Source organism: Opisthocomus hoazin, chromosome Z (genome assembly GCF_030867145.1).
Source record: "Opisthocomus hoazin isolate bOpiHoa1 chromosome Z, bOpiHoa1.hap1, whole genome shotgun sequence".
NCBI lineage: Eukaryota > Metazoa > Chordata > Aves > Opisthocomiformes > Opisthocomidae > Opisthocomus > Opisthocomus hoazin.
This window is the reverse complement of record NC_134454.1, coordinates 58,305,465-58,331,013: the sequence shown is the minus strand read 5'-3', so window position 1 is coordinate 58,331,013 and position 25,549 is coordinate 58,305,465. Positions and strand designations below refer to the sequence as shown.

The window sequence follows — 25,549 nt, the reverse complement described above, 5'->3', positions numbered from 1 at the left end:
TTTTGATTCATATACATATAGGAAAATAAGGAAAGAATTTATTTAATGTTTCAAAAGCCACAGTGTCTGACAATAAGTTCAACAGCAAGTTGTCGATCCTGAGGCATGTAATTCAAAATGAACGTCAGTACAGCTTTCCAAAATGCGTCATAAAATTTTTTATACAGATCTATAGGGTAACCTTACTTGTGCTTTACGACTATTTTTGGCTTATACTTCAACATTTCTTTTTTCACTCTGAAAGAAGAATCCAGATTTCTAGGCTAGTAATTCAAAATATAATTTCAAAATGACAGAAGGTTAAAAAAAAGGCATCAACAAATTTGGCTTCTCACTTGTGGCTTACTAGAAAGTCTGCTATTAACACCTACAAGAAATACAGCAGCCTCCTCTTCCCTTGCAAAATCAGGAAGACCAAGCATCATAATTTTGTACGCTACACCTTGATTTTGGAAACATGGTGGCAAATCATCTGAACAGCCTATCCTACCTTCAAGTACTCTACACTCTTACATTTGCCAGCGTCATTGATCATCTGTCATCCCTCAAGGCATCTCCCTCTAGGCAGACAGGTACTACACACAACCATTTGCTGTGATCTACAAGCATCTTATCACAATAATCGCAAAGTGAATCAAGTGATCACACACAGTCTAAACAAACTACGTGTATTGTATACACATTTTCACTCCACCAAATTCTCTGCAGCGTGCTGCAAACTCTCCCTTGATTTTCCCACAGCCTAAAACCCAAGCATTTATTTTCCTGAATCAAAGGCATTTATTAAGATGGAATGCCAACTTAACTCTTCGTTGTAGCGGCACATGCACATCTTCTCACACTTGAGTAAACAGGACAAACTGAATTCTGTTCAAGCAGCAAAGTATTGGTGATCAAAAAAATCACACCGAACTAGCATTTCAGGGTCTTAATTTGGCTGCCACAATCATCACTTATTCGCAAATAAAAGGTCATTTTTTAAACCCCTTGTAACTGCCAAAACTTGAAGAGCAAGTAGCTTATTTGAAGGAAATGAGTTGAATGAGAATTCACTGCCAAGACTAGATTGCAATCTCATGTCTGACTCTGGAGCACAGCCTATTAAAGCTGTACTGTGTTTTCTTCATAAACGTAAAAAGACGCCCGATTCACCCTTTGCCGATGAGACCAGGCTGTAAAATCCTCCTTCCCAACACTACATCTCATATCACTGGTTTCAGCATATCTGATGAATATGGATCAAGCCATACGCCTGTGAGGACTCTGCTCCTCACCCTTACCACCCAGATTTTCATATCCACACAGATCACACCCATTTCACTTCCTCATTACAGTGCCTATGGGTTGCTGTCATTTACAAGGAAGAAAGTGTTATTTTTACCAATAATTTAGCTTTTCTGCTTTGGACTGGGAAATGAAGATAGAATTACTCCACAAGCAGAATAAAATGAGAATAACTTCATGTTTACAGAACCACATTTGTAGAGTTTAAAGTCCTTTCTTTCTCTACACAAACTAAAATGTACAGGCAGTAAGAAGAGTTTATTTTTACAGTCTGTGTGAAAAGTATTTCTACAAAATAGCGTGAAATACTCCTCTGAACTGCACCTCAGACTGCAGGAACTCCATCTGCTAGAGACAGACACAAAGATACTTTCTTCCAAAAAACTGCCTAAAATTTAAAAAGCTCTTGGATGTCAGAGTGGGAAGGATTACTCACTTATATATAAGAATTCGCCTCTTCCAAAGCCGGGTACCCTGGACCGTACTTCACTGTGAACCGCTACAGAGTAATCTGCCTTGGTAGCAGGTTTTCTCTTACTCTCAATCAAACAGAGATGACGCTACCCCATATGAGTGTACCCATTCATTTGCTTAGGTCATGCCTCAAGTCATGATACCTTTACTAGACAAACATAATCCTTTTGAACCTTAGGAAGGCTTTGACAAGTGACATGCTCTGTTTATCAACTGTGCTAAAAAGAGTCTCTATTTTTATTTGTTGTCTTTCAATCTCACCTTTATGAAAGGAAATCACTTAGCAGTGGTAGATGTTTCTCCTCATGATGGCCCAATTTCTGTCACTTGCAGGAGACTATTACGCTATTGTTACATTTCAGTAAGGTGTCTGAGTTTCTCTGCCTTCACACACACTCAGAGACCATTGCTTTCTACAGGTGAGCAAGTTTAAAACTGTATTTTTAAACTTTGTATTTTCTCTCACAACACAAGAATAACAATTTTGTATTGAATACACCTGATTTCAGAAAGTGCTAAAATATTTATATTAAAAAAGCAGAAAATTTGTGACAATCTTTTGACAGAAAAAAAAGGAAAGCCATTTTATTTAAGTCAAATTCTTGTGATAACACACCAGTTACCTAGCCACATCAAATTTTAAATCACGTATTTAGAAATTTTTACTATAGTAACTCAAAATGAGCAGATCTTAGGAAAGCATCCTTCCAAAACAATCCCTGCAAATTACGGATTTTCTGTTAGTCTGAAAGCAAGGTGTGAAGTAAAAGGCTATTATACTCAGAATTTAAAGGCTTTTTAGTTCTTTGAAGTTAACAACAGCAAAAGAAACATCTTTTTTTGTCAATTAGTATCACTGTTCTCAGGTTACACTAAATAGTTTACTTTAGAAAGTCACACAAGTTGTACAGATGCACTGAGCACTGACTTGCAGACAGACCTCAACAGATGTTCATGGGTTTCCAACCCTTCAGTCCAGAATTCTTGTTCTTCAGCTCCAGTACTACTACTGCAGTATGACTTTTTCCTGCACAACAGGAAATACCTGTGCTGGTTCTGACCTGTAAGCATGTGCTTTCACAGGACACTGCTTAATAAAGAGCTGTGTGCTGCTTAGACGTTTTGTGCATTTTCTCTGCATGCCATTTCTATACATTCTGCTTACAGTTTAAATTTTAAAGTCTCATTTCAATGTGTTGGATATATCCCACCTCCCCCTAAACTCAGCAGGGGAAACTGAGCATACAACATCAAAAGCAAATCATTTCTACATAGCTATCAAAGGCCTGCTCCCAAATCTCAGAATACCTAAAACTCTAATATACAAGATTCTTCATTGGTCTGATACAATCCCCTACGTGAACTGGATGCTAAGAAAGGAAAATTCCTCAGTGATTTAGCTGTACTCATTGCATACCTGTCAACATACACTCTCCACATACTGTTGCTGGTTGTTACAAAAGATTGTTGTTCTCTAGGTGAGAAGAGTGGAGAGGACAAGTAGGAATCAGTTAGCATATCCCTTTCCCCATTTTATTGAAAATCTGCTCTCAAAGGAAGAAAGGTTTTGCCTTCCCTGGTATACAGAAAGAAGCAACTGAATCGCATACTCACTTCTTGTGTGTGAGGTCCAGACCACTGTTGATTATTCCCTCCACCTTGACATTTTTCTGTCCACAAATATTTCCATAACTGTCATATCCTGAAAGCAGTCTTGCAGCTGCTCCTGTAGCTACCGAAAAGCCACAGATAAAGCCCTAATGAGAAAAAAAACCCACCATTTAGTAATACTCTGTTTGACAGCTGGGAAAAGTCAGTTTAATTAATTTGCTTCCATGCACAGTTTTTTCTGAAAATTCTTTCAGACTGAAAATGGAAAGACCAGGACCATGCACAGACAACTGTTGTGCAATTATAACATTAAACTTAAGGCAAAAAGAGGATTCAAATGTCTTATACTGCATATTATACAAGCAGTACTAAGAATCTTGTAGGCTGTTTTTTGAGAATCATATTGCCAGCAAGCCACGCACGAAGCAGAAGCGAGGCCAAGGGCAGGCAGCAAAGGAGAGCTACAAGCAGAGATGGAGCTGTCACGGGTTAGTGTGCACCTTAGAAGATTCCAGACAGTTCACATTTTCTTGCTTTAAGATTTTATTTTCTTCCTCCAAATTACGTGCTTTCAAAGATGAGCTAGAATGAAGAGGCCTGTCTGACAGAAGTTCCTTTTAAGGAAATCCTCTAAAGCAAGCAACTAGGTCAAGTCCACTATGATTCCAGATGCTGGGTTCAAGTGCAGGAAAGAAACAGACAAAGAGCAGGAGAATGCAAAACAGCTCAGAGTAACATGCAAAATATCCAGTGTCAGGCAGGTCTTGCTGTGAACTTTCAGAGGTATTTCACTAGCAAAACCAAGATCAAGGCAGTGACAATATGAACAGGAGATGAGCAAAAGAATCATTAGCTCTCTAGCAACACCACTGACAGGGAGAAGTGAAGCACCGGCGGCTCGCTCTGCTACCATCAATGAACTGCTTTCACAGACGAGGCAAGCCAAGATTTGAGAAGGGGAAGCAGAGCTGACAAACACATGGAGCAGCAGATTGCAGCAACAGGATCAGACGAGATGATGACAACAGGTAATGAAGTCAGCATGGAACAGATAAAATGTGGGTGGTTTCAAAGTTCTGAAGATACAGGATAGTGACCTTCTCTGACGGACAGGCTATGACTATAGAGAAACTCCAGGCAGCAAGTCGTTCATTATATGTCTCTGGCGAATGCACTTGTAGACTTAACACTCAAAGTGAAAAACAAGGGCAAACTGAGCAAAAGGGTATCACAAGTAACAAACAAAGCTGATTTCCAGAACTTGTTTTCAATTTCTCGGATCCTTTACTATTCATTGGTTTGTCTTGAGTGTGCCCACTAGGCACATACAGGACAACCAGGGGATCAGGCCCAGCCAACATGAGTTTCTGCAAGGCAGGTCCTGCCTAACCAACCCAATCTGCTTCTATAACCAGGTCACCCGCCTAGTGGATGAAGGAAAGGCTGTGGATGTCATCTACCTGGACTTTAGTAAGGCCTTTGATACTGCTCCCCACAGCATCCTCCTGGAGAAGCTGGCGGCTCAAGGCTTAGACAGGTGTAAAAAACTGCCTGGATGGCCAAGCCCAGAGAGTTGTGGTGAACGGAACTAAATCCAGTTGCTGGCCAGTCACAAGTAGTGTTCCCCAGGGCTCAGTTTCGGGGCCAGTGTTGTTTAACGTCTTTATCAATGATCTGGATGAGGGGACTGAGTGCTCCCTCAGTAAGCTGGCAGATGACACCAAGCTGGGTGGGAGTGTTGATCTGCTTGGGGGTAGGAAGGCTCTGCAGAGGGATCTGGACAAGCTGGATCGATGGGCCAAGGTCAATTGTATGAGGTTCAACAAGGCCAAGTGCCAGGTCCTGCACTTGGGTCACAACAACCCCATGCAATGCTGCAGGCCTGGGGAAGAGTGGCTGGAAAGCTGCCCAGTGGAAAAAGACCTTGGGGTGTTGGTCGACAGCCGGCTGAGCATGAGCCAGCAGTGTGCCCAGGTGGCCAAGAAGGCCGACCGCATCCTAGCTTCTATCCGGGACAGTGTGGCCAGCAGGAGTAGGGAAGTGATTTTGCCCCTGTACTCAGCACTGGTGAGGCTACACCTCAAGTACCATGTTCTCACTACATGGCACCTCACTAGAAGTAAGACACTGAGGTGCTGGAGCGTGTCAAGAGAAGGGCAATGAGGCTGGTGAAGGGCCTGGAGAACAAGTTTTTTGAGGAGCGCCTGGGGGAACTGGAGTTGTTTAGCCTGAAGAAAAGGAAGCTGAGAGGAGACCTTATCACTGTCTACAACTACATGAGAGGAGGGTGTTGGTCTCTTCTCCCAAGTAGCAAGCAATAGGACAAGAAGCAATGGCCTCAAGTTGTGTCAGGGGAGGTTTAGGTTGGATATTAGAAAAAATTTCTTCACTGAAAGTGTTGTAAAGCATTGGAACAGGCTGCCCAGGGAAGTGATGGACTCACCATCCCTGGAGGTGTTAAAAAAAATGTGTAGACATGGCATGGTGGTGATGGGTTGATGGTTGGACTTCACGATCTTCAAGGTCTTTTCCAACCTTAGTGATTCTATTATTCTATGATTCTATTCCATAAAGGACATACTAGCACGCATTTTACATATACAAGTACTCAGGCTCTTAGCTGATTCAAGAGTTTTTTCCCTACACACTGAGTAAGGGAAATCTTGCAATTCCTCTCCCATCTAATCTAATTTAGAACAGTGCAGGGATGCCCTCCTGACTCATCATGGTACTTCAAGTTAAGTCCTCTAGAACAGTAAGTAACAGATTATTTGTCCCAATAGGATAATTGCTTTGTACATTACATTGCTTAGATAGGAAAATCTGGGACACTAACCCACAGTAGACTAATTTATAACTGGGGGATTAAGTAGGTATAGACTGAGTAACCAGGGAACATCAACAAAGGCAGCAAAAAAATGCACACAAAAGACAACCTCCTTGATTCAGGAAGTACTGTGCTTTTTTAAGATTCTAAGATATTCACATGTTACAGTGAGAATACAATTTGTAGGACTTCAACAAAAAAAATTATCATCTTTGCATTTGAAGTGCAGCCAGTGACAAACACTTTGGGGAAAGAAAAATAAATTTTTCAATGGAGTAATTCCAAAGACAGAAAAGAAAGCTGACAGCACAGAACTCCCAAACTCCTAAGGGCTACACAGCAGTACAAGACAGTGACAGACAGTGACAGACATTCTCTGTTTAGGAAGAAAAGCATGTGTGTGTCCATGAAACAATACAACATGAAAAGAAGCATATTTTTTTTACTAATCTGCAGCTCTTGGAGGTTTGTTTGCTTTTTAATATAAAGTGCACAGTGTTGTGAGGTTGTCTTGAGCAAGGTGCCTGTTTCATTGCACTAGGCAAAACTGGGATAACTTGGAAAGAAAGATCTTACCATTAGTATTATGATTATTAATAGGAGGTGCTTCTACTAAGCATCCAAGACAAAAACAGTCAACTGTCTGATATTCAGAATCTTCGAGCAAAAAGTTTAATGTGATTCACAGAACTGTTTAACTGACTCAAAGCTACTATTTTCTGGGACATCCACAGTCCCATAAGGAACACGAGTCGAGTGAGACCTCACCACGGGAAAACCACTTACAAATGAAACTGGAGTTTCAGGGCAGGAGGAGCTCAAGCAAGAACTGGCACAAACATTAAATTATGGACCCGTACCAAAGGCCTGTGACATACTACCCATTTCTGTTCCACAGCTGACAGACCCTATGCCAGTATACCCTGATCTTACCCAGTGACTAAGTTAATGAAGAGCTTTAAAGTTTCTTCCTACTGAGTGGAAACTCTTCAACCATGTAACATTTACAGAACACTGGGTTTTACTCACCATTCCTACACAGAAGAGGATGAATAAGAGCAGCCACGGTACATCTGTGCAGCTGTGGTCCTCCAAAGGCTTCCACTCTCGCTTGGAGCTCTTGTGTGAGAAGAGAGAGATGAGGTTAACAACACCCTTTTAATTGTCTTGTGCTCATAATAGAAAAAAGCAGAAAACGAATCTTCAGGGCTTTAACATACAGCAAGAATTATCTTTAAACTCTGATACAGCTGAAGCAACTTGGCCAAAAAACTTAGAATAAAGGCTCACGAAAGACACTTCAAAAGAAATGCCTCCACGGGAAGCTAGATTGACAGTTTATCCATGATTTTACACGCCTTTATCCACGAAACAGGGTATTTTCACTTTTAGTTTTATTAACAGAAAAGAGAAGCTAATGGCATGGAATCATCTGCTATTGCCATATTCCACAGCTACCTTCCAGTAATCTGCTTTCCAAGAAGGATAAAAGGTTAAACTTTTCAAAAGCTCCTAAGTTTTAACACTATTGACAGTTTTAACAAGTACAGTGGAAGCAGAAAGGAGGTAATATTTAGCTGTTAAAGGAACAGTTCTCCACCTGTCAAAAGGCAGCTGAGCTTAACATTTCAGCAAAGAAATCCCTAGTCAGTATTACTCATGTGCCAGAAAGGAAAGCCTTGTACTTAAAGGTGATAAAGTCTGTTAAAAACAGTCATTTTGCCATCTAGCCAAAATGTTTTTAAGAAAAGAATGATTTTAAGAAAAGAATGAAAACCAGCTGTTGCACAAAACTAACCACCATAACAGAATTTTATTATTATAAGTAAAATATTGATTATAGCTACTTTTAAAAATACACAGTTGCAGACACATGCTTTTTCAGTTAGTTCCCAAGAACTAAACTGCTCACATATGTCTACCAAGATGCAAAAAAACCACACATGGTTTTCATACTTGAGGAAGAAAATGAGATTGATATAGGGAGAATACAGCACAGGTCTCTTCAGACGCAGAGCAGAAGGTGTAACCTATTCAAATTTTGTATTTCTGTTTCCTTTCAAGACTCTGAAGTATCTTCTAGACTTTGTTGACAAGGTAGCAAATGTCAGCACTGAATTAAAACACAGTGGTTCAGAAAATGTCAACAGCTTTTATCTCCAGCATGTATTTTTGCAGATTTTTATCAAAAAAACCTACAGCATGTAACTCATGTCATACTAGCAAGGTGTTTTTTTGGTATTAATGATGTTTTTTGCTAATTCACAAGCACAAAGCAATCTTTATAAATAATAGCATTAGAAAACTACAAACTGGATACAATATAAATGAAATCCTGCATGCATCATGCTTCAAAAAGCACATTTTTCTAAGTAGTCTGGCTTTACATTAGGGAATTCTGTGCTATTTTTGCAATCTGATGTTAAGGAATTTCCACTTGCAGATGTTGTATTGGTAATTCAAACTGCACAAATTCACTCTGAGTACTGAACAGTCAAATATCTTTTTATTTCACTCAATCATCAGTAGTGATAGGTACTAAAAGGTCACATTATGCACTCTACTATATTTATTCAATAAAACAGTTTCCTGACTGTGGCAGTTCACACTTAAAAGTAATACCTTATTCAGACTTAACATTCAGACCGAGATGGTGACATTTATATTGTTATAATTAGCATAATCATAATTGCATAAAATATGCAAAGCTTCATGCTTCCTGTTACTCAATTCACTCCAAGAACTTTGGACTCTAGAGATTTACTTTTATTTACAAACAGCAGAGAGAAATTTCAGCTGTAGCTGTACCGTAAGAGTACACTGCCCTTGACAAAAGGGGCAGCAGTAAGATACACCACATGGTATGGTTTGTTTGTTTTGCTGGGGTTTTTTATCCTCCCTGTACCATCTGCAAACAAAATCTTTTAATAGGATTTTTGAAAGCCACTTGATATCCTCTGGAACAGCTCTGGCAAAGATTTAGGTTGTCTGCCTAGTCACAGTTACCATACATAATCAATTTTATTCACTAAGTGGACTGCAATTTATTTGTCAAAAAGAAACTTGAAATGCCACTGTGTAATAAAAAATTTAAAAAAACTAAAAGGAAGGTATTTTAAACAAAAAGCACTTTTGGAGGCAATTCAAGAGGCATGAGATACTCACCAACCCCCAATATAACCAATCAGCATACTAACATAGTATGAAATTATACATGTTTAGAACAACGCCCTCCTCCAGAAGGCTGTCCAGTCTTTCTCCTCTCCAGATTGCGCTACAACCCAAGACAGCTGCTGGTATATATCTGACATTTTCTTCTCAGTTGCTTCCTTGTACTCAGCATTCCCACTGAACCTTCTTCCTTAGCTTCACAGCCCTTCATCCCCATCTTTGATGCTGACGTCCATATCTCTCTAGTGACTACTCCCTGTCTATTCTACACCCTGACATGTTTACTGAGACCTTGACATTCATGGTTGGGCAAACAAATTGTTAAATCTACAGTCAACATAAGGTGTAACAAAAGTTGTTTGTTCTGCAGTCTGGAAACAACTCTTTGTCTCCGTTTTAACTGAAATACTGTAGAATTTTAGCAGACATGCTTTGCCTGCAATCCTAAAATCAACACTTGTAGTGATTTCAGCTTTTCCTCCAGACAAAAAGCCTTAAATATTTGCTGATGCAAGAAACCTAGATAAGCTACAGGAAAACTAAAATTTTTTGAAATAATCTGATTAATTTTAAGTTTTCTCTTACAACAGAGCTTTTATAATTAACGCTATGCTACCTACACACATTCTTGCCATTAACAAAGTATAGGATTACCTGTGCTCTGTTGTGACAGCACAGAGAATCAGAAGCTCTACCAGTTAAGAGTGGAAAGCAGGCAAAAGAGCCTGACTGTCCAAGACAAATTTGCAGGTTTGGAACACTCCTCCTGCCCGTAACAATTCCTTTTGTGCTGATCCTAAGAGCTATTTATTCAAGAACCCATATGGGTGTGCTCAGAAGTTTACATCTGTCCATTCTGCAAAAAACTTACCAAACGCAACGCTTCTCAAAAATACATCAGAACTGCTGGGTGCAGCACAATTTTACAATTGAGTCTTAATTCCACACCTAGAAAGCTGGATGTTTAAAGCCAGGCGTTCTCTTGCAGAAGAGAAGTGTAGGGAATGGCAGCACATTAGCTGTTAAATCTTTTAGTTGAATTCAAAGTTAGGTGCTCTGAAGCAAGGGCATTTTGTTGGCATTCATTTGCACCCAGTCCTTTCAAAACAAATGTAGACTCTCCACCATCCAGATTTCTTTCTACCTGCCACTTCCAAAATACACCTTTGCAGCACCACATAGCAGACCTGAATTTACATCTCTCCTGCATACTGTACTATACTTTACAGGTATCAGCATAGCACAGGGCCAACGGTTACCACTTTCCCTGTTAACTATAACAGCTGTACTGGATGCTACCAAACAAGCAGTTACCATCCCCAGCCAGAGTGGAACATGCACTTAAGCACACAAAAAAAGCGTACAAATACGATATGTCAGAACACTATATATGCAAGGAATTACAGAGAAATTTTTTAAGCACAGAATTTCTTACACAATGTACAATTCGGGAGTGATGTGACTGAAGCAACAAGTCAAGTAAAGAACATATGCAGTATTACACACATGGATAATCAAGCTGTGGGTAAGTAGCAAAGATGTGAGTAAGATCGAGATAAAGATGGAGTTTGCCATCAACAGATGATGTTGCAACACCATGAGAAAGGCAGCAGAAAGAAATCCTAAAGTCTTGTAACAATCAGATCACATGTTTCAGGAAAAAGAAAATGAAGCTACTACTGAGACGGGTTGAATTAAGGATAACTCAGTGAATAACTGGCCTGAGTAACATTCACTGCATGAAAAGGAGACACGGGGAGAGGTTAGACTCCAGGCTTTGCTTTGGCTAGTGCGTTTTAACTAGCAACTGAAGAGTATAGGACTATTCCGATTTACATATGAACACACAGTTGTAAGAACACAGACATAGTTTCATTCAGGCAGTTAAGGACAAAAAGAAAAACCAAAACAGAAAAAACAAATACAACCCTCACATTTTTCAGCCTAAAACAAGTCTCAGAAAATAAACAGGACGAAGGATGTCCCATCAGAATCCCACAGGAAGATTTACTAGTACAAGGAGAAGCAATCTTCCAAGCTACGAATCTAACTGCAAGACTACCATACTCAGTGTTCAGAAAGCCAAGAGTAAACAAAATCTTAACGCAATGTCCACAGCCAAAGCCAAGCTGACTTGACTCAACTTCATGAGACACCACCAGTTCTACGAGCTATGCCATTCTGGCTCAAGAGAAGGCTTCCAAGTGCAGGTGCTCCAAACTCCTGTAAGTTCCACAGCCAGGACAAATTGTTCACTACCCCTACTTGTAAGTAACGCTAGATGAAACCTTACATGCAGATGAAACATAGCGATCCAATATTCTTCTGTTTCATCTTTTGGTTTAAATCAGTTCCACTTCAAGTCAAAAACACGAGAAAATACAACAGAAAAGTTGAAATAGTTTTTATACAGAGATGCACAAAAATCATATTCACATTCCCTCTTAAAAAGCAATTAATTCTTCTGTTTTCGTTTCATTTTTCTTTCAACCTGTTTCTAACACAAGATGCTGCAAAACATGCAGTTTTCCATTTGAAGGTGTTAAAAATAAGCTTTCATATTTTCTATGCTGAGAAGTGGCCATTTTTTTCTATTGAATACTGAATACAAAACATGGCATTTTGACTCATCCATCTAAACAACCAGGCCTAGATTTACAAAGTTTTTTTAAATCCTAGCATACTTATGCGCTTTAGCCTTTGGCCCATTCCCCCCTTAACAGCTCATACAATGCTTTAAGGATGTGACTTTTCAGATCACTTACGATTTTTGAAACTTGTGTTGGTTCAGCTGGTCGGTTACAGTACTTCCAGACACTAGACCTAGCGTATGGAAACTTCACCACTGCTTTCACCATTTACGTTCATTAATTGTTCAACCCTTCCTTAAAGATTGGGTAAGTTCATAAAATAAATCCATCCACTACTCTCCCCTCACCAACACACACTGAGTTTTTTTACCTCTTCTGGCCCTTAGTCTCCCTTCTATATAATATTCACCTTCCGTGTTTTTAATATCTCAACCACGACAACAACTGCATACCCTTTACAAAGATTTCCGCCCTATGAGCATTTAAAAAAATTAAGACAATTTAAGATGCATCTTCCTTTCACAGAACTGTTGCGTTAGGCTGCCAATGACAAACACTGCTATGCATGAATACCTGAACTCCAGCTTGTTCCTCAAAATGGTGTCTGACTACTGTTTCCAGTGGGGCACGTTTATTTTGTTTTTTAAGCACAAAACCCAGCTAAAAACCAAACTGATGGTTCTAGAAGCCATGAAACTAGTTATGATTCATTTCCTTTGGACTTTCTACATAGTACAATTGGATCCTCTGATATCTAACAAAGGCAAAAGTTCTGATCATAGTTCTTCTTGCAGTGGAAACAATTCCTGATCTTTTTCTTCCCTTTCTCATTTAGGTTCTCCAATATTTAAGAACAACTCAACTTTTGTTATAGCCCCTTTCTCTGTGGCAATAGTTTGACCTCAGTTTTTCATTAAGCTCACAGGAACTCAATAGCTTTGAATGAGCTATCACTGGTGAATTAGCTATCGCTGCCAAGTGAGCTAAAGTCAGATTAATGATTTTTGAAGAGTTATTTAAGGGAGAACAAGTACTTTCCTGAAGGAATGAAATGGGCATAACCTGTGCAAAAGATTTATTAAAACTTCTTACCAACAGTTTAAATTACTACAAAACGATTACGTAAACGAGCTTTTGAAACTGCTTTAATTTAGTTTTTTGCTCTGCAAAGCGTCACTATAGAAAAACTTGGAATATCCATTGTTATAATTTCTAACCGTTTTCAGTAATGATAAGAAGGTACAGAAAAATCTGGTTCACCAGAATTTAATTTTTTTTTTCTTTTTAAATGGAAGGATAGTTCCTATTGCACTTCTAAAATTCCTCAGGGGTATCATTACTGATGTGGCAGCTTAAGACCATTTGTTATAAAACCTCATCCTAAGAACCACATTCTTCTAACTACATCCCCTTTAAATTCTGTTGTTTCATCACCATGATGTAACACCTGGATTCAGAGTATACATGACTGTAGCTCAGTGTAAGAGGGTAAATAAAAATGACTGCTATTTATATGCATAAATCAAGGAATTAGAAATTACTGTCTAGGTATCTAGCTACAGAGGAGACAAACAGCCACAGTGTACACACAGCATTAATAAACACCACTCGGAGACAAGCAAGGATACTTATCCTGACCAGGACCTCCAGGGGGAAACTGCCATTTGCAAAATTTCCGAGAAGGAAGGCTGGTTCTGATAGTACCAGAGATTCAACTGACTGTATGAATAGCATTCAGTTTATTCCAACATCACATTGAGGACACAATACAGTAATTTTACAGCTACAATGCAAGTTTAATGCTTCAGAATAGGTCGGTCCATTGCAATCTCGTGCACATCACAAAACGACACATAAGGCTTGGTCTGCTCCTGATTTCTCCTTGGGGAATGGGCAAGCCAGGTTGAAGTGGCTGCTACCACGAAGTCATCCAGTCCAGAAGCTGTCCTGCCAAGTTTAAAACTACAGCTTCACATGCTACTGAAACATCCCCACACTGCCAAGAAGACAGTTCTTGAACCATTTGTCAGCGTTTCCTAATGACCATATGAGGAGCCAATTCTTTACCCATTTCATGTATCTTTCTGAGCTAAGGAACAGCCCCAATCACGTGCTGGCCTTCACCATGAAGCATGCTAACTATGAAAAAGAGGAACCGTAATTTGCTACTTTACAAAAATGCTTCCACTGCAAGAATGTAATTCTTCAGTTTACCAAAGAGAGTGACATTTTTTGTGTCTAAGACAGGGCACACATTTCTACGCTATTCAGCTGTTTAAGTGAAGATCTTCCATCAACCGTGTATTGTCCTAGCAAAACTTCTTCCACCTCCGAACAGGTTCTAATTCTAGACCCTAAAGAGGAAGAGGAGATGAGTCCTGATCCTGAGCATCAATAGTTTAGGATGTTTCTAGATCACTCTACCCTGAAGCCTAAAACCAATACACAAGACCCCTATTCCATAAGCAGCTGCAGCCATTCTGACATCAAATGAAGTAACCAGCCATTTCTCTCCTTTTATTATGAATGTTAAACTGCAGTGAGATGACCATTATGGTGTATCCGAGCTACATTTTGACTACAAAGTGGTTAAACCATACGTGATACCAATTACAGGTGTAGACTCAGTGTGTCTCACTATAAACATGAGTCAGTAATTACTTCACGAAAAACAGAGCATTTCTCTGCACACACAGCCAATTTAGTAGATAATTATTCATCTGAACAAGTGTGTAAAACATCAGAATGTAAAATTAAAATCTAGCAAATTGTTGCACATTCTCAAGCAAAGGCATTAGGCAACTTCTAACTTGTTAAAGATACTGCACACAGGAATTCATACTGAGAGGGAGGGAAAAGACATGGACGTTTTCTAACACCTTCACAAAAAACAAGCAGAGCCTAGAGTCCCTGACAATGCCAATAGGAGGGTCTGTGTGCATTACCTCTAGGGAGAACAAACTCTATAATTATTCCAGGATTTTCTGTTACTCTGATGATTGGATGACACTGTCCCTAAAAAAGTCCTCATCCCCACCCCAAAAACCACACTCACCTCCCCACACACATTCACTTCTGAGAAAAAAAACAGTAGCAACTCAAGCAAACTAGCTATCTAAAATCTTCAAGTGGTGAATGCACACTGTTGAAGCATCCAAAGCAAAGTCTGTAAGTATTAAAACTATCTTCAATTCATGACTTCATCAACTATCTGACAATTTTTAACAGAAAACCCTTAGTTTACTGCATCATGAAGCCTAGAACACTGTGTGAAGCTGCCCTAGTTAAAATGCTCACCATTACCCATGGACTTCCTGAGCATGACCTACAGATGTTCAGATAAAGCACCAAGCATTAGCTTACTGCAGTTTATCATTAATTCAGACAATTCTATCAAGTTCAAAATAAATCTAATTTATTATACAGCAAATTATTGGTATGCCTCCATTACTAGAGGAGGAACACGCACTAGCAAACCTGGACTTTCATTCATACTAACTATACCAGTTCCCTGGAAGAATAAATCATGCTGTATCAACAAAAATATCTTAGTAAACACACCAAAAAATTCTTAGTCTAGACTTTGTGTAGACCTCTGGGGAAGAGCAGTATTGCTCCTACCCCAAAGAGCCTGCTGATTACATTCTCCTGGGAGGCAGAGGCTTGAACTGCCCTTGACGTACAGAACTGAAGCGAAGTCTCCCACTTCCATGGGCAAGTGAGCTTGTCACTGTAATACTATTACAGCTACAAGTGGCAGCTGTCTCTAAAAGCAATTGAAGACCATACACACTGTTCCTCGTAAGTGCCTCCAGGACGACACCATCCTCTGGACAACAAGCCAGATGCCTCTAGGCCATTCCAAAAGGGAATGGATTGCAGAACATGTGAATCATGGTGGTGTCTAACGCTCATTTTTGTGGAATTTTTGCTTCAATCTCATTCCAAAATGCTTTATTTTTCAATATACTGCAAAACAGACATTAGTCACACTTTTGGATTCTACTCAAGAGTCACATGCCAGTACTTTGCACATACGCACCCACGTCCTTATTTGCTTAATAACTCCGCATCACCACTTGTTCTCCGAGGTCTTGTCCGCTGAAGAGATGTATCTGCACTTTATCAGCACAAAACTCAGAGTTCTGGCAAGGAAAAATTTTCTGGAGGCGTAATACTGCTCTAAAGTTATCCCCCAAACGGTCATGAATTTCCACTTTGCCTCTCTTCACAAACTAAGCATACCACCAATTCAACATGTCCACAGCTGCTACTTCATTAATGTTCTCATATTCCACACACAGTATTTATGGGCTTACAACATAATGTAAACAAAATTGAGAGCACATAAGACAGCACTTACAATATTACTGATGGTCTTATATAAAGACGTTTGCCCTGAAAACTCATACTGGAAGACATCACTTACAAATGTGACGTATGATGTGTTGTATGTCGTCTTCCATCTGTATTTTCAGTCAACTCATATTAACCACTGCTTCTAAAACTCCCTTACTACATGCTTCCACCTCAGTCTACAACTTAAATATTTATCTTGAAACATAACACAGCTGATTAAATAAAGAGCTGACATGACCAGCACACCTGCTGAGATTTAAAAGTTTAGAAAGAAGGCCATCTGCAGACAAAAGCCCAGTTTTTAACCCCCAAAATATTTAGTTCTTCTTTCTTTCATTCATTACATGTTGTTCAGCACTTACTTGAAAACAGCAATAAATAAGGACATTTACAAAGAGTACAGTAGTGTTTTTCAGAGGATTAAAATATCCATTTCAAAGCATGTTTGGTACTTCCACGGTTCTTAATCGTTAATAAAAAGCAGTGATGTAAAAAAAAAAAAAACCAAAACACACACCACCACCAGTTAACTTTTGAAGATATTTTGCACTACCAAGTTACTTCACCACATTGAATTTTCTACTTGTACATCAACCTGTAACAGATTCTCAGGTTTTATTATTACTATGAGACTGCAAGTACCAAATTATAAAATATTTTCAAACTCTGGACTAGTAAAACATTGTCCAAGTACAACACATACTCTGCTTCCAAATGTGTTAGCTTTATCACAACATGACATTAGCAGAAGAAAGAAAAACCCCAGCAGAACTCCCCAATTAGTGCTATGCACAGAAGATGAAGGACATTCCATAGAAAATGCTTCCCCTGTCCTTTGCACTCTCTTTGTGCGTGATGAGTAATTTTCCCTAAAAGAATTTTTTCACCCTTTGTAAGTGTCTAAAGGCAGAATTCAATACAAAAACATCACAGCTCTTTAAGAGCTCACGGCCTGCACAGTACTGCTGTGAAAAATAACGATGTTGACACTTACTAGCAACATTCATAGCAGTTTGCCAAGTATTCCTTCAAAATGCATCCCACATTCAAGTGGGTTTGTCAATTGAAAATCATAAAATCGTGTATTTTTGTATTGCATTTACAATCCTTGCAGAACAGCTTCCTACCACTCCAGGGCAAAGGCCTACTTGGTGGAGGGTTCTGCAAGGTTAGAGGTTCCTATTTGCATGTGTCAACACAAACAAGGTCCTTGTGGTGCTACACTGAACACTATGAACTAAATGTTGCATACATTGGCCCTGTGCATTCTGCCATATCACTGCGTACGAAAGCCGAAAGACAGAGCCATGCTGGAAACTGAGAAGCCAATAGCCATATTCAGTCACATTTAAAGGATGTCATCAGCACAATTAAAGCTTCTTGGAAGCCTTTTTTTCCCTTGCTGCTTCTAACGAAGATCAGAAAACCTTTCCGTTTACTTTGGGGGGGGGATTACATAGCTTATTAAATACCAAATCCTGACTTACAAGTCCAAAATTTTGGCATAACAACAAACAAAACCACTCAGGATTACAATAGGAGGGCAGTGCTTGAGGACATTGAAAGTGTATTAGATTAACAGGAACCAACACTAAGAAGGCTCTGTCTGACTTACTGAAGAAAGGGTGGGAGGAGAATGGAAAGGGAAACAATGTGCCAAGCCCTTAGCTTATTACATAAGCATAATTCCTTATAAGTAGGCAACTATTCTGCAGTTTTTCATAGCAAACTAGGGGGACTCTGACAAAGCATTCCCAGGACACGGCTATCATGACCTTGAACAAAATACTTTAATAGGTTTCCTGTTTTGTGGCTACGGATCTGAATACAACATTCAGAGGTCTCTTCCTCAGCCAAATAATGTGTCTGGAGAGCAGCAAGAGTAGTTTGAATTTTTTAAAAAAACAACAAACACACACAAAGGAAAACAGGCCAGGGTTCATTTCTGCTGTAAACAGCTGCTTAACTACATCACATTTATTACAAGAGGATACCAGGCACAAGTCAGCATGTTCTTCCTGCCGTGACTCTCCACCATAGTCTACCAATATTACCGGTTAAAATAGCGACGGCTAGAAACTGGCATGTGAAACACAGTATGGAATCTCATCTTTCCTAGCCACTGCAATCACCTCCCATTCTTGCAGTGCATTGCACACTGGGTGTTGAAATCATATTAAAGCAGACAAAACTAATCGCAGGACTGCGAAGATTAACTTCAAAACAAAGTTGACTCTTCTTAAATATGTGTACAGATGTTCCTGAGTCTGTTGTCATACAATTGTACACTTTCCTTCCACATTAGAAATCTGTTTACCTAGAACGTGGAAAAAAAAAACCCCAAAAAATAAACCAAAAGAAGAGGGGGGCTAGGGACAGAAGGCAAATCAACACAATGAAATTTATTTACTTCATAAATCTGTGAAACTTTGAAGTGGTTGCAAGACCCTGTTATACATTCACTAACAAAGATTTGGCCTCTAAAATTCACAGACAAAAAGGCTCTCAGTATAGGTTCATCAGATAGAGGTAGAAATTAGCAATCAGTTTAGTCAGCAGGCAGAAATCACCTGGCAATCTCCTGCATAACTGTTTTTTAGAAGCAAAGCATGAGATTTACACAATTTCCCAACAGCTCCTTCATGTGAGAAAGATTCAAATGCAAAATAACAGACACAGTTTCTGTCAAGTTGGTTTGCAAGTTATGATTTTCACAAAAGAAACTACTGAGCTAAGTTCAAAGGAACAAAAATTATAGTCAGCCCAACGGTGAAAAAGGCATGCAGTTAGTCCAAAGCTTGCCTTTAAAGTGAACAGCATGAAGACAAGTTGGCATCTTTACTACACAACAAACATTGTTATTTCTTCATAATGAAAAATAAAAGCTGTTAGTTGAATGACAACAAATATACCCGTACAATTACTAACCTATAAGTCTGATGGCTTTCCAGATGCCAATTAGATTACAGTAACATAAGCTTTGGATTTAGCATTCACTATTAACAATGCAAGATTCTCAACCTTCTCTAAAACTGTTCTCACTTTACAAAAAATTGTCTCACAAGGATGCAACATCCCATGCTTGTTCTTAATCCAAACCAACATTTGGGAGGGGGGACGGGGTGGGGACGGGACGGGGACAGACATGCTAACAGGGAAGTCAGAGTTACCTGACAAAGGAAATTATATGCTACTTCAAACTTTTCAGATGTGACACAGCTGAAAGATAGTCTCAACTTCAGAAGAAGCTACTCCTCAGCGAGAAAAACTCAATGAATTTGAAAAAGTATTCACAAGCAGCTATGTACTTGAAATATTTCTTTCTCTGCTAAGATCAAAACGAATTATTAGCACAGGTTGCGCAGCTGCTTGCAACAGCATTTGTAAAAGGACACCTGATGCTTCACAGGAACTGAATGCAGCTCACAGGCCAGAAATACAGAAAAGCAGTTAACTTCATGAGATGCCTGACTCATTAGCGCTGTTCTTGGATCCTGCTTGTACGCTTCATCCTCCATATTGTATCTACTTGCCAAAGGCTAGAATGGAAGCTTCACCTGCTGTCGATGTCTCGAAAGGGAAATCCAGCTTTATAGCTCCTGGAAGTAGAATTCACAACTCAATTCTGTTTCTGCCCATCCACACAAATATTCAGCTGGTTGTCTTCCATGGTAGTGCTCATGTCCACACAAACATGGGCTTGGTTTGATGCCCCCTATATTCAGACATTTGACTGCATGAACCTCTGACTATTGAAGATACGGCTGACGTGCAATTAATGATCTGTATTGTCCATACCAGCTCAGAAGAGGTATTTCACCAGAAATATGAATTTTTTGTAAGAGTTAGCAACTCCAGATTTATTCTGTTGTTTTGACAGCAGGTGCTTAAGGGAAAGTTAATGGATGGGCTGTCTTCATCTCACCTTATAGTGGGAAGTTCTTTCAGTCTTGTAAAAACCAAAGTCACCACTAAAACCATCAAGAATAGTAACATGCGCTTTGCTTACCCCAGTCACGCCTCCAATTTCCAGCAAGATTTCCAGCTCCTCTCATGCATACCTTAGATTAAGCCAGTAACTTACAAAGCTATCAGGATAAGATATACACACACAGTATTTCCCAGACCTAACACAAAGACCCGAATACGTTGTCTTGTTTCCTGTAAAATCTTTGCAAAGCAAATGCCTTTTAACTACAATCAGCCACTTTAACTGCAGAAAAGCAGGAAGGGAGAACGGATTCTGTACCACAACCACCCCAGGAGAAAGCAACTGAAGGTCTGCTGCTTCTCCCCACAGCTTGTTCTCTTTCATGAACTACAAATTTCCGTCCCCCCAGATACAACAATGCAAATTTTGTGGATCTGTGCTATAAACCCTATCAGTGAATCAATCTCAGCTACACTATAAAGTAAGTTTGCTTGCTTAAAAAAAAATCCAACTCACCAAAAACCTGTATGGATTACTTCAACCAACCAGACCTTACAGCATAGCCTAACAGTTATGATGACACAAGAGCTATGAGCTCCAACAGTATCTCCTGCAAATCCTCTTTTATAATGGACTAACACTGTCAGACAGCAGAAAGTAACACTGATGAAGGAGAAGAATGACAAGAAAGGGAAGACAGTATTGACACTTGACTGCAAAATCCATTTTTCTGCTTTAATGAAACTAAAGATCTGAAAGACATTTGATTATTCTATCAACTCAGAGCTTCGGCACCATTCACTCAAAAGATCTCAACATTTAGGAAGAGAAGATCACTTCCAAAAGAGCACAAGAAAACTACCTGTATCAAAAATGAGTAAAAACTTTAAGATGTGTTGCACAGCAAATCCATGATGAAAGAGATGCACCTAGACAAAGGCACCCATCTCAACAAGCTCATGATAAAGATACAGCAAGGGAGGACAGTGGGCTGCAAACACATGAAGGTACTGACAACCAGCAGCCCTGCGAGACAGGAGACAGACCAAGTTGTTTGGGATTTTTTATCTCCTGTCCCTTACATGATTTTAATCTCATATTTGTCAGCACACTTTGGCCAAACAAGCACAGTCCAAAAAAATGTTCGTAGAAGGATCTGGTCATGATAATTAATGAAGAGTACATAGAATGCTCTAAGATAACCGTAAAGCATAGCACAGAAGAAAAAAAATACAGCAAAGTCAACCTAAATCAGTACAGAATAGCAAGATCACCTAGAGAAACAAAGAGGATGACAGTTGTAACACCAGAAAGGAAGAAGAGGTAGACAAGAACTCTGGTTGTAACAATAAAGAAGTAGTGGAGATCACAGAAGATACTACACCAGGGAAGTGAAAGAACTTCATGCAAGCACGGAATAAGACTGAAATGGAAAAAAACCTAAAAACAGATGCTGGAAAGAAGTATTCCAGATTGAAGCACCTCAACAGGCAAACCAGCAGTGGAAAAAACAGCAAAGAATGAGCGCACCTAGAGAAAAGCCAGGTACGGCTGTATTAAATTTAGGTTTACATTACTCATAGCAGTTCAAGCTGAAAAATTTGATAGAATAGGAACTAAGTTAACCAAAGGGGGGGGGGGGACCAGAAGTACAAGCACAGACAGCAGCAGAGGAGAAGAAATAATAATGAGTAGAAAGCAGTGAAGAATAACTAGAGCGAAGCATTACAGAAGCCCAGGGAGAGTAAGACATCAAGTTGTAGAGGATAACAGACAGTACCAGAGGTCAAGGAGGGTAAGAAAGGAGGGCAATCCTTGCAACCTGGCCAGAAGGAGCCTGCAGAGATCTTAACGAAGCCAATTTCAGCAGAGCACAGAAGCTGGATTGGAAGGAATTTGGTATGAAGAAGGAGGAATGTATGACAACAAACGTAAATTTTTCTGTTCCAGGAGCTTGGAAAACAAGGGAAGTGGACTGGAGTTGACTGTCAGTTTTAAGGATGAAGGACAGTAACTCAGAATAAAATCAGGAAGGGAATAAGATGGCAGTAAGAGGTAAAAAAACTAATTTGGAGTCAAAACAGAAAAATTGAATGAATGGGGCTTTCGGGTTAGGCTAAGCAGTTAAAGGCAGAAAAAGCAGAAAGCAAACATGAGAATCCATCACTGTAAGCAGCAGGCAAGAGTGCTGAGGAAAGGTAAACATGCCAATTCTAATCAGTTTTTCTCTGGAAACCTTTAGATTCTGCAAGGGAAGAGATACAGGAAAACGCCTAAGGCAGAGATCTAGACGGCCGCAAAGCAAACGAACTGGGAAATGCATTGGGGTGGGGGGGGGGGGAGGAGGGAAGGATAACTGAGTATGAAATAAGAGTTAGGAAGAAGATGTCAAAGAAATCTGCCTGGTTCAACAACCAGTCACAGGTAGGTATATTAGGCAGTCATGAGAAAGGGACTTGGAGATGCAGTAATCAGATAAGATGGCTGGCAAAATCAAAACAGAAGTAATCATTTCTCCCAGAAACACAAATGAGGATTAGCAGATGAAGATCAAATAGCCTAGAGAGCTGAAGAATAAAGTTAATGAGAAATCAACCTGCAAAACAAAGTCATAAGGAATGAGGGTAAGAAGTCATGATAAGAGGAGAGATTGTATGTCAAAGCCTAAGACGAAGCTACACAGGGAGAAACAAGAAGTAAGGCTGCATGTAGGAACGTCTGATGGACTTCTGCTCAAGGAAAGCTTAAGAGGAAATAACAGAGGGGGAAGCATAAAGACAATGGTAGATGAGGAACATAATATTTATTGTTAATGATAAAAGAGAGTGTAAGTCAGACACTAATGTCTAATGTAATGCTGTATTGTTAGCAGCAGGGTTTCTGCAATCAATATACCAAACAAAACTGTTGCTGATAAAATACTCAGCAAACACCCTTTGATTTGAATTTTCTGAGGAGACATACAATTGCTCACAGCTAAGGAATTAAATAAACAACCATTTTTTATACTCAGTTACATATATGGGATACAAAGCTCAATTATTGTACCACGTCTTGGCACACACAGGGAAAGCAAATGAAAGGTTCAGTAGCATACTACTAACATCATGAGCCCTGACAGCAGAACACAAAATTTCCACTGAAAACCAAAATCAGTTAGTTGAAACCTATGAACAAGCCAGACATTTAAACTATCTGATTCACTTTTTCTTCTGCTTTTAGTCTCACATTACCCACAAATAAGCCTGCATTTTCATTTAGAAAAAGAATGTGACAGCGAGCAGCAATTCAAATTCACAAAGAAGAACTAGAAAGGGCCTATTACACACTTAAAAAAAGCAATTTGGATAGGAATCACAGAAAATAAGGTTGGAAAAGACTTCAACACATTACTTCAAAACACTAAACTCACTCTCAGTGATTCAGGTCTGTATCAGCTTTCCTTAAGCCACTCCTAACAGATGTTTATCTAATACGCTTTTTTTTTTTTTGCAAACCTCAAACAATACAGACTTCACAACCTCCCCTGGCAGTCTACTGCAGTGACCGAACAATTTAAAAATCTTCCCGTAACATTTGGCATATAACCCCTCTGAAATTCAAACCATTTCTCCAAGCACGGTAAAGCTGACTGCCTTCCTCTTTGCAGCAAAATTTGCTGTATGGAAAGGATGTTCCCTACTGCAACCGGACAGCTCTCTGCAGTGTTTTGCATTGCAAGGACAGAGCCCTTATTAAAAGGAAGAAAAAAAAAAAACAAGTCTGCCTGAACGGATGAGCTACAAAAACTCATCTCTGTGATGAGTCATCTGGGACAGCGGAGACGGACTTTCCCACATAAGCAGTCTGCTGGAAGCTGCATTCAGCCACCGCAAGTGACACAGCCAAAGGAAACTAACATTTACAAGCACGCAAGGTGCAGCCGTAGCGTTAGTCACGATCGCTCGTCCTACAGCCTTCAGAAGGGAGCCAAGCGAAAAACAGCAACAGCCCTGGTCGTGCCGTTCAAAGGGAAAGTTAAAACGGGAAGCAGAGCCGTAAGCTGGAGCGCTGGGTGGAGCTCCCGATGGTGCCTTTCTCGGCAGCACCACTCTGGGGGGGAAAAAAGGAGTCGGTGAGGGCAAAGGAGAGCCGGGGGGGGGGGAGAGGGAAGAAGGAAAAACCGAGCTGGAAAAATCAGAGACGCGCACGGGGCCAGCCACACACGGGGAAAAGGATGCGGGGAGGCGCCCGAACCCTCGGCCACGGAGCGGCGAAGGGGTCTGGGGTCAGGGCCGTCTCCCTTTGCAGAAGCAGCGGCCCTGGGGGAGGCCCCGGAGACGGCAAGCGCCCTCCTCCCACGACATGGCTTCTCTCCCCGGGGTGGGGCCGGGGGCTTTTCCCCCGAGGAAAAGCCGCAGGGAGGTTGGGGCAGGGGGGGTGGGGGGGTGGCGTACGGGGCCACAGGAGCGGGGTGCGAGGCAATCTGGGGGAGGCGGGGCAGAGCCAGGAGCTGGAGCGGGGCACGGCAACGACTGCCAGGCGACAGGTAGCGGGGCTAGAGGAGTAAGGGGGAAGGCGATACCGCGACCGCGGCACCAGTGAGTCCGCAAGCCGGGTCACAGGGCCCGGCGGGGGGGGGGGGGGGCGGCAGAGGAGGGGGCCGCAGGGCCCGGCGGCGGGAGCGGGCCGCTCACCTGCGTGGTAGAGCTGCAGCAGCCCATGGCGTCCGCGGGTCTCTGCCCCGGCGGCGCCCGCTAGACGCCAAGCGGCGGCGGCGGGCAGGCGCTGGGCATCCACCCGCCGCGGCGGCCCGCCCTGGGGCGGCGGCGAGGTGCGAGGCGGCGCGGGGGTACCGCGGGGGAACCGCCGGGCCCGATCAGGCGAGCGCGGCTGCGGCACCAGCCCGGCCGCGGCGCCCCCTCATTCCCCCCCGCGGCGGCGGCGGCGGCCGCGGCTGAGGGGAAGGGGCGGGGCCTGCGGAAGGCGGGGCCAGGGTACCGCAGCGCGGGGGGTACCTGCCCGGGCGGCTGGCTCCGCCCCCTGCTTTCACCCCCGTCCCGCCCTGCGCGCCGCGGGTCGCTTCCGGTGGCGCAGTCGCTTTTGCCCCGTCGCCAAGGCGACGGCGGGGGTGGCGGTGGCGGGCCCGGGCCCGGGCCCGGGCCTGGCCTGGCCTGGCCTGGCCTCGGGCCACCGCCTTTGCGGAGCCGGGCGTGGTCAGACGTTCCTCTGTCTTCCCCCTCCCACCCTTGGGAGGAGGGGGAGGGGCCGTTGCCCAGCGCGGGGACACCGCGGGGGCTGGCCGTGTGGGGCAGCCGTGCC

At 41.4% G+C, this 25,549-nt stretch overlaps 1 protein-coding gene across 3 annotated transcripts in view; it reads right to left on the bottom strand.

Annotated features, from left to right (window-relative positions):
• SLC44A1 (solute carrier family 44 member 1) overlaps positions 1-25,042 on the bottom strand; it is a 69,591-nt gene extending 44,549 nt beyond the window's left edge. For all 3 annotated transcript variants that reach the window (XM_075447228.1, XM_075447229.1, XM_075447226.1), the window contains exons 1-3: positions 24,925-25,042; positions 7,226-7,315; positions 3,373-3,515 (exon numbers count right to left, since the gene is read on the bottom strand). In XM_075447228.1, the coding sequence (XP_075303343.1) occupies positions 3,373-3,515; positions 7,226-7,315; positions 24,925-24,951 (260 nt within the window). In that variant the 5' untranslated portion in view covers positions 24,952-25,042. The remainder of the gene's footprint in view (positions 1-3,372; positions 3,516-7,225; positions 7,316-24,924) is intronic.
• Between the last annotated feature and the right edge of the window lie 507 nt (positions 25,043-25,549).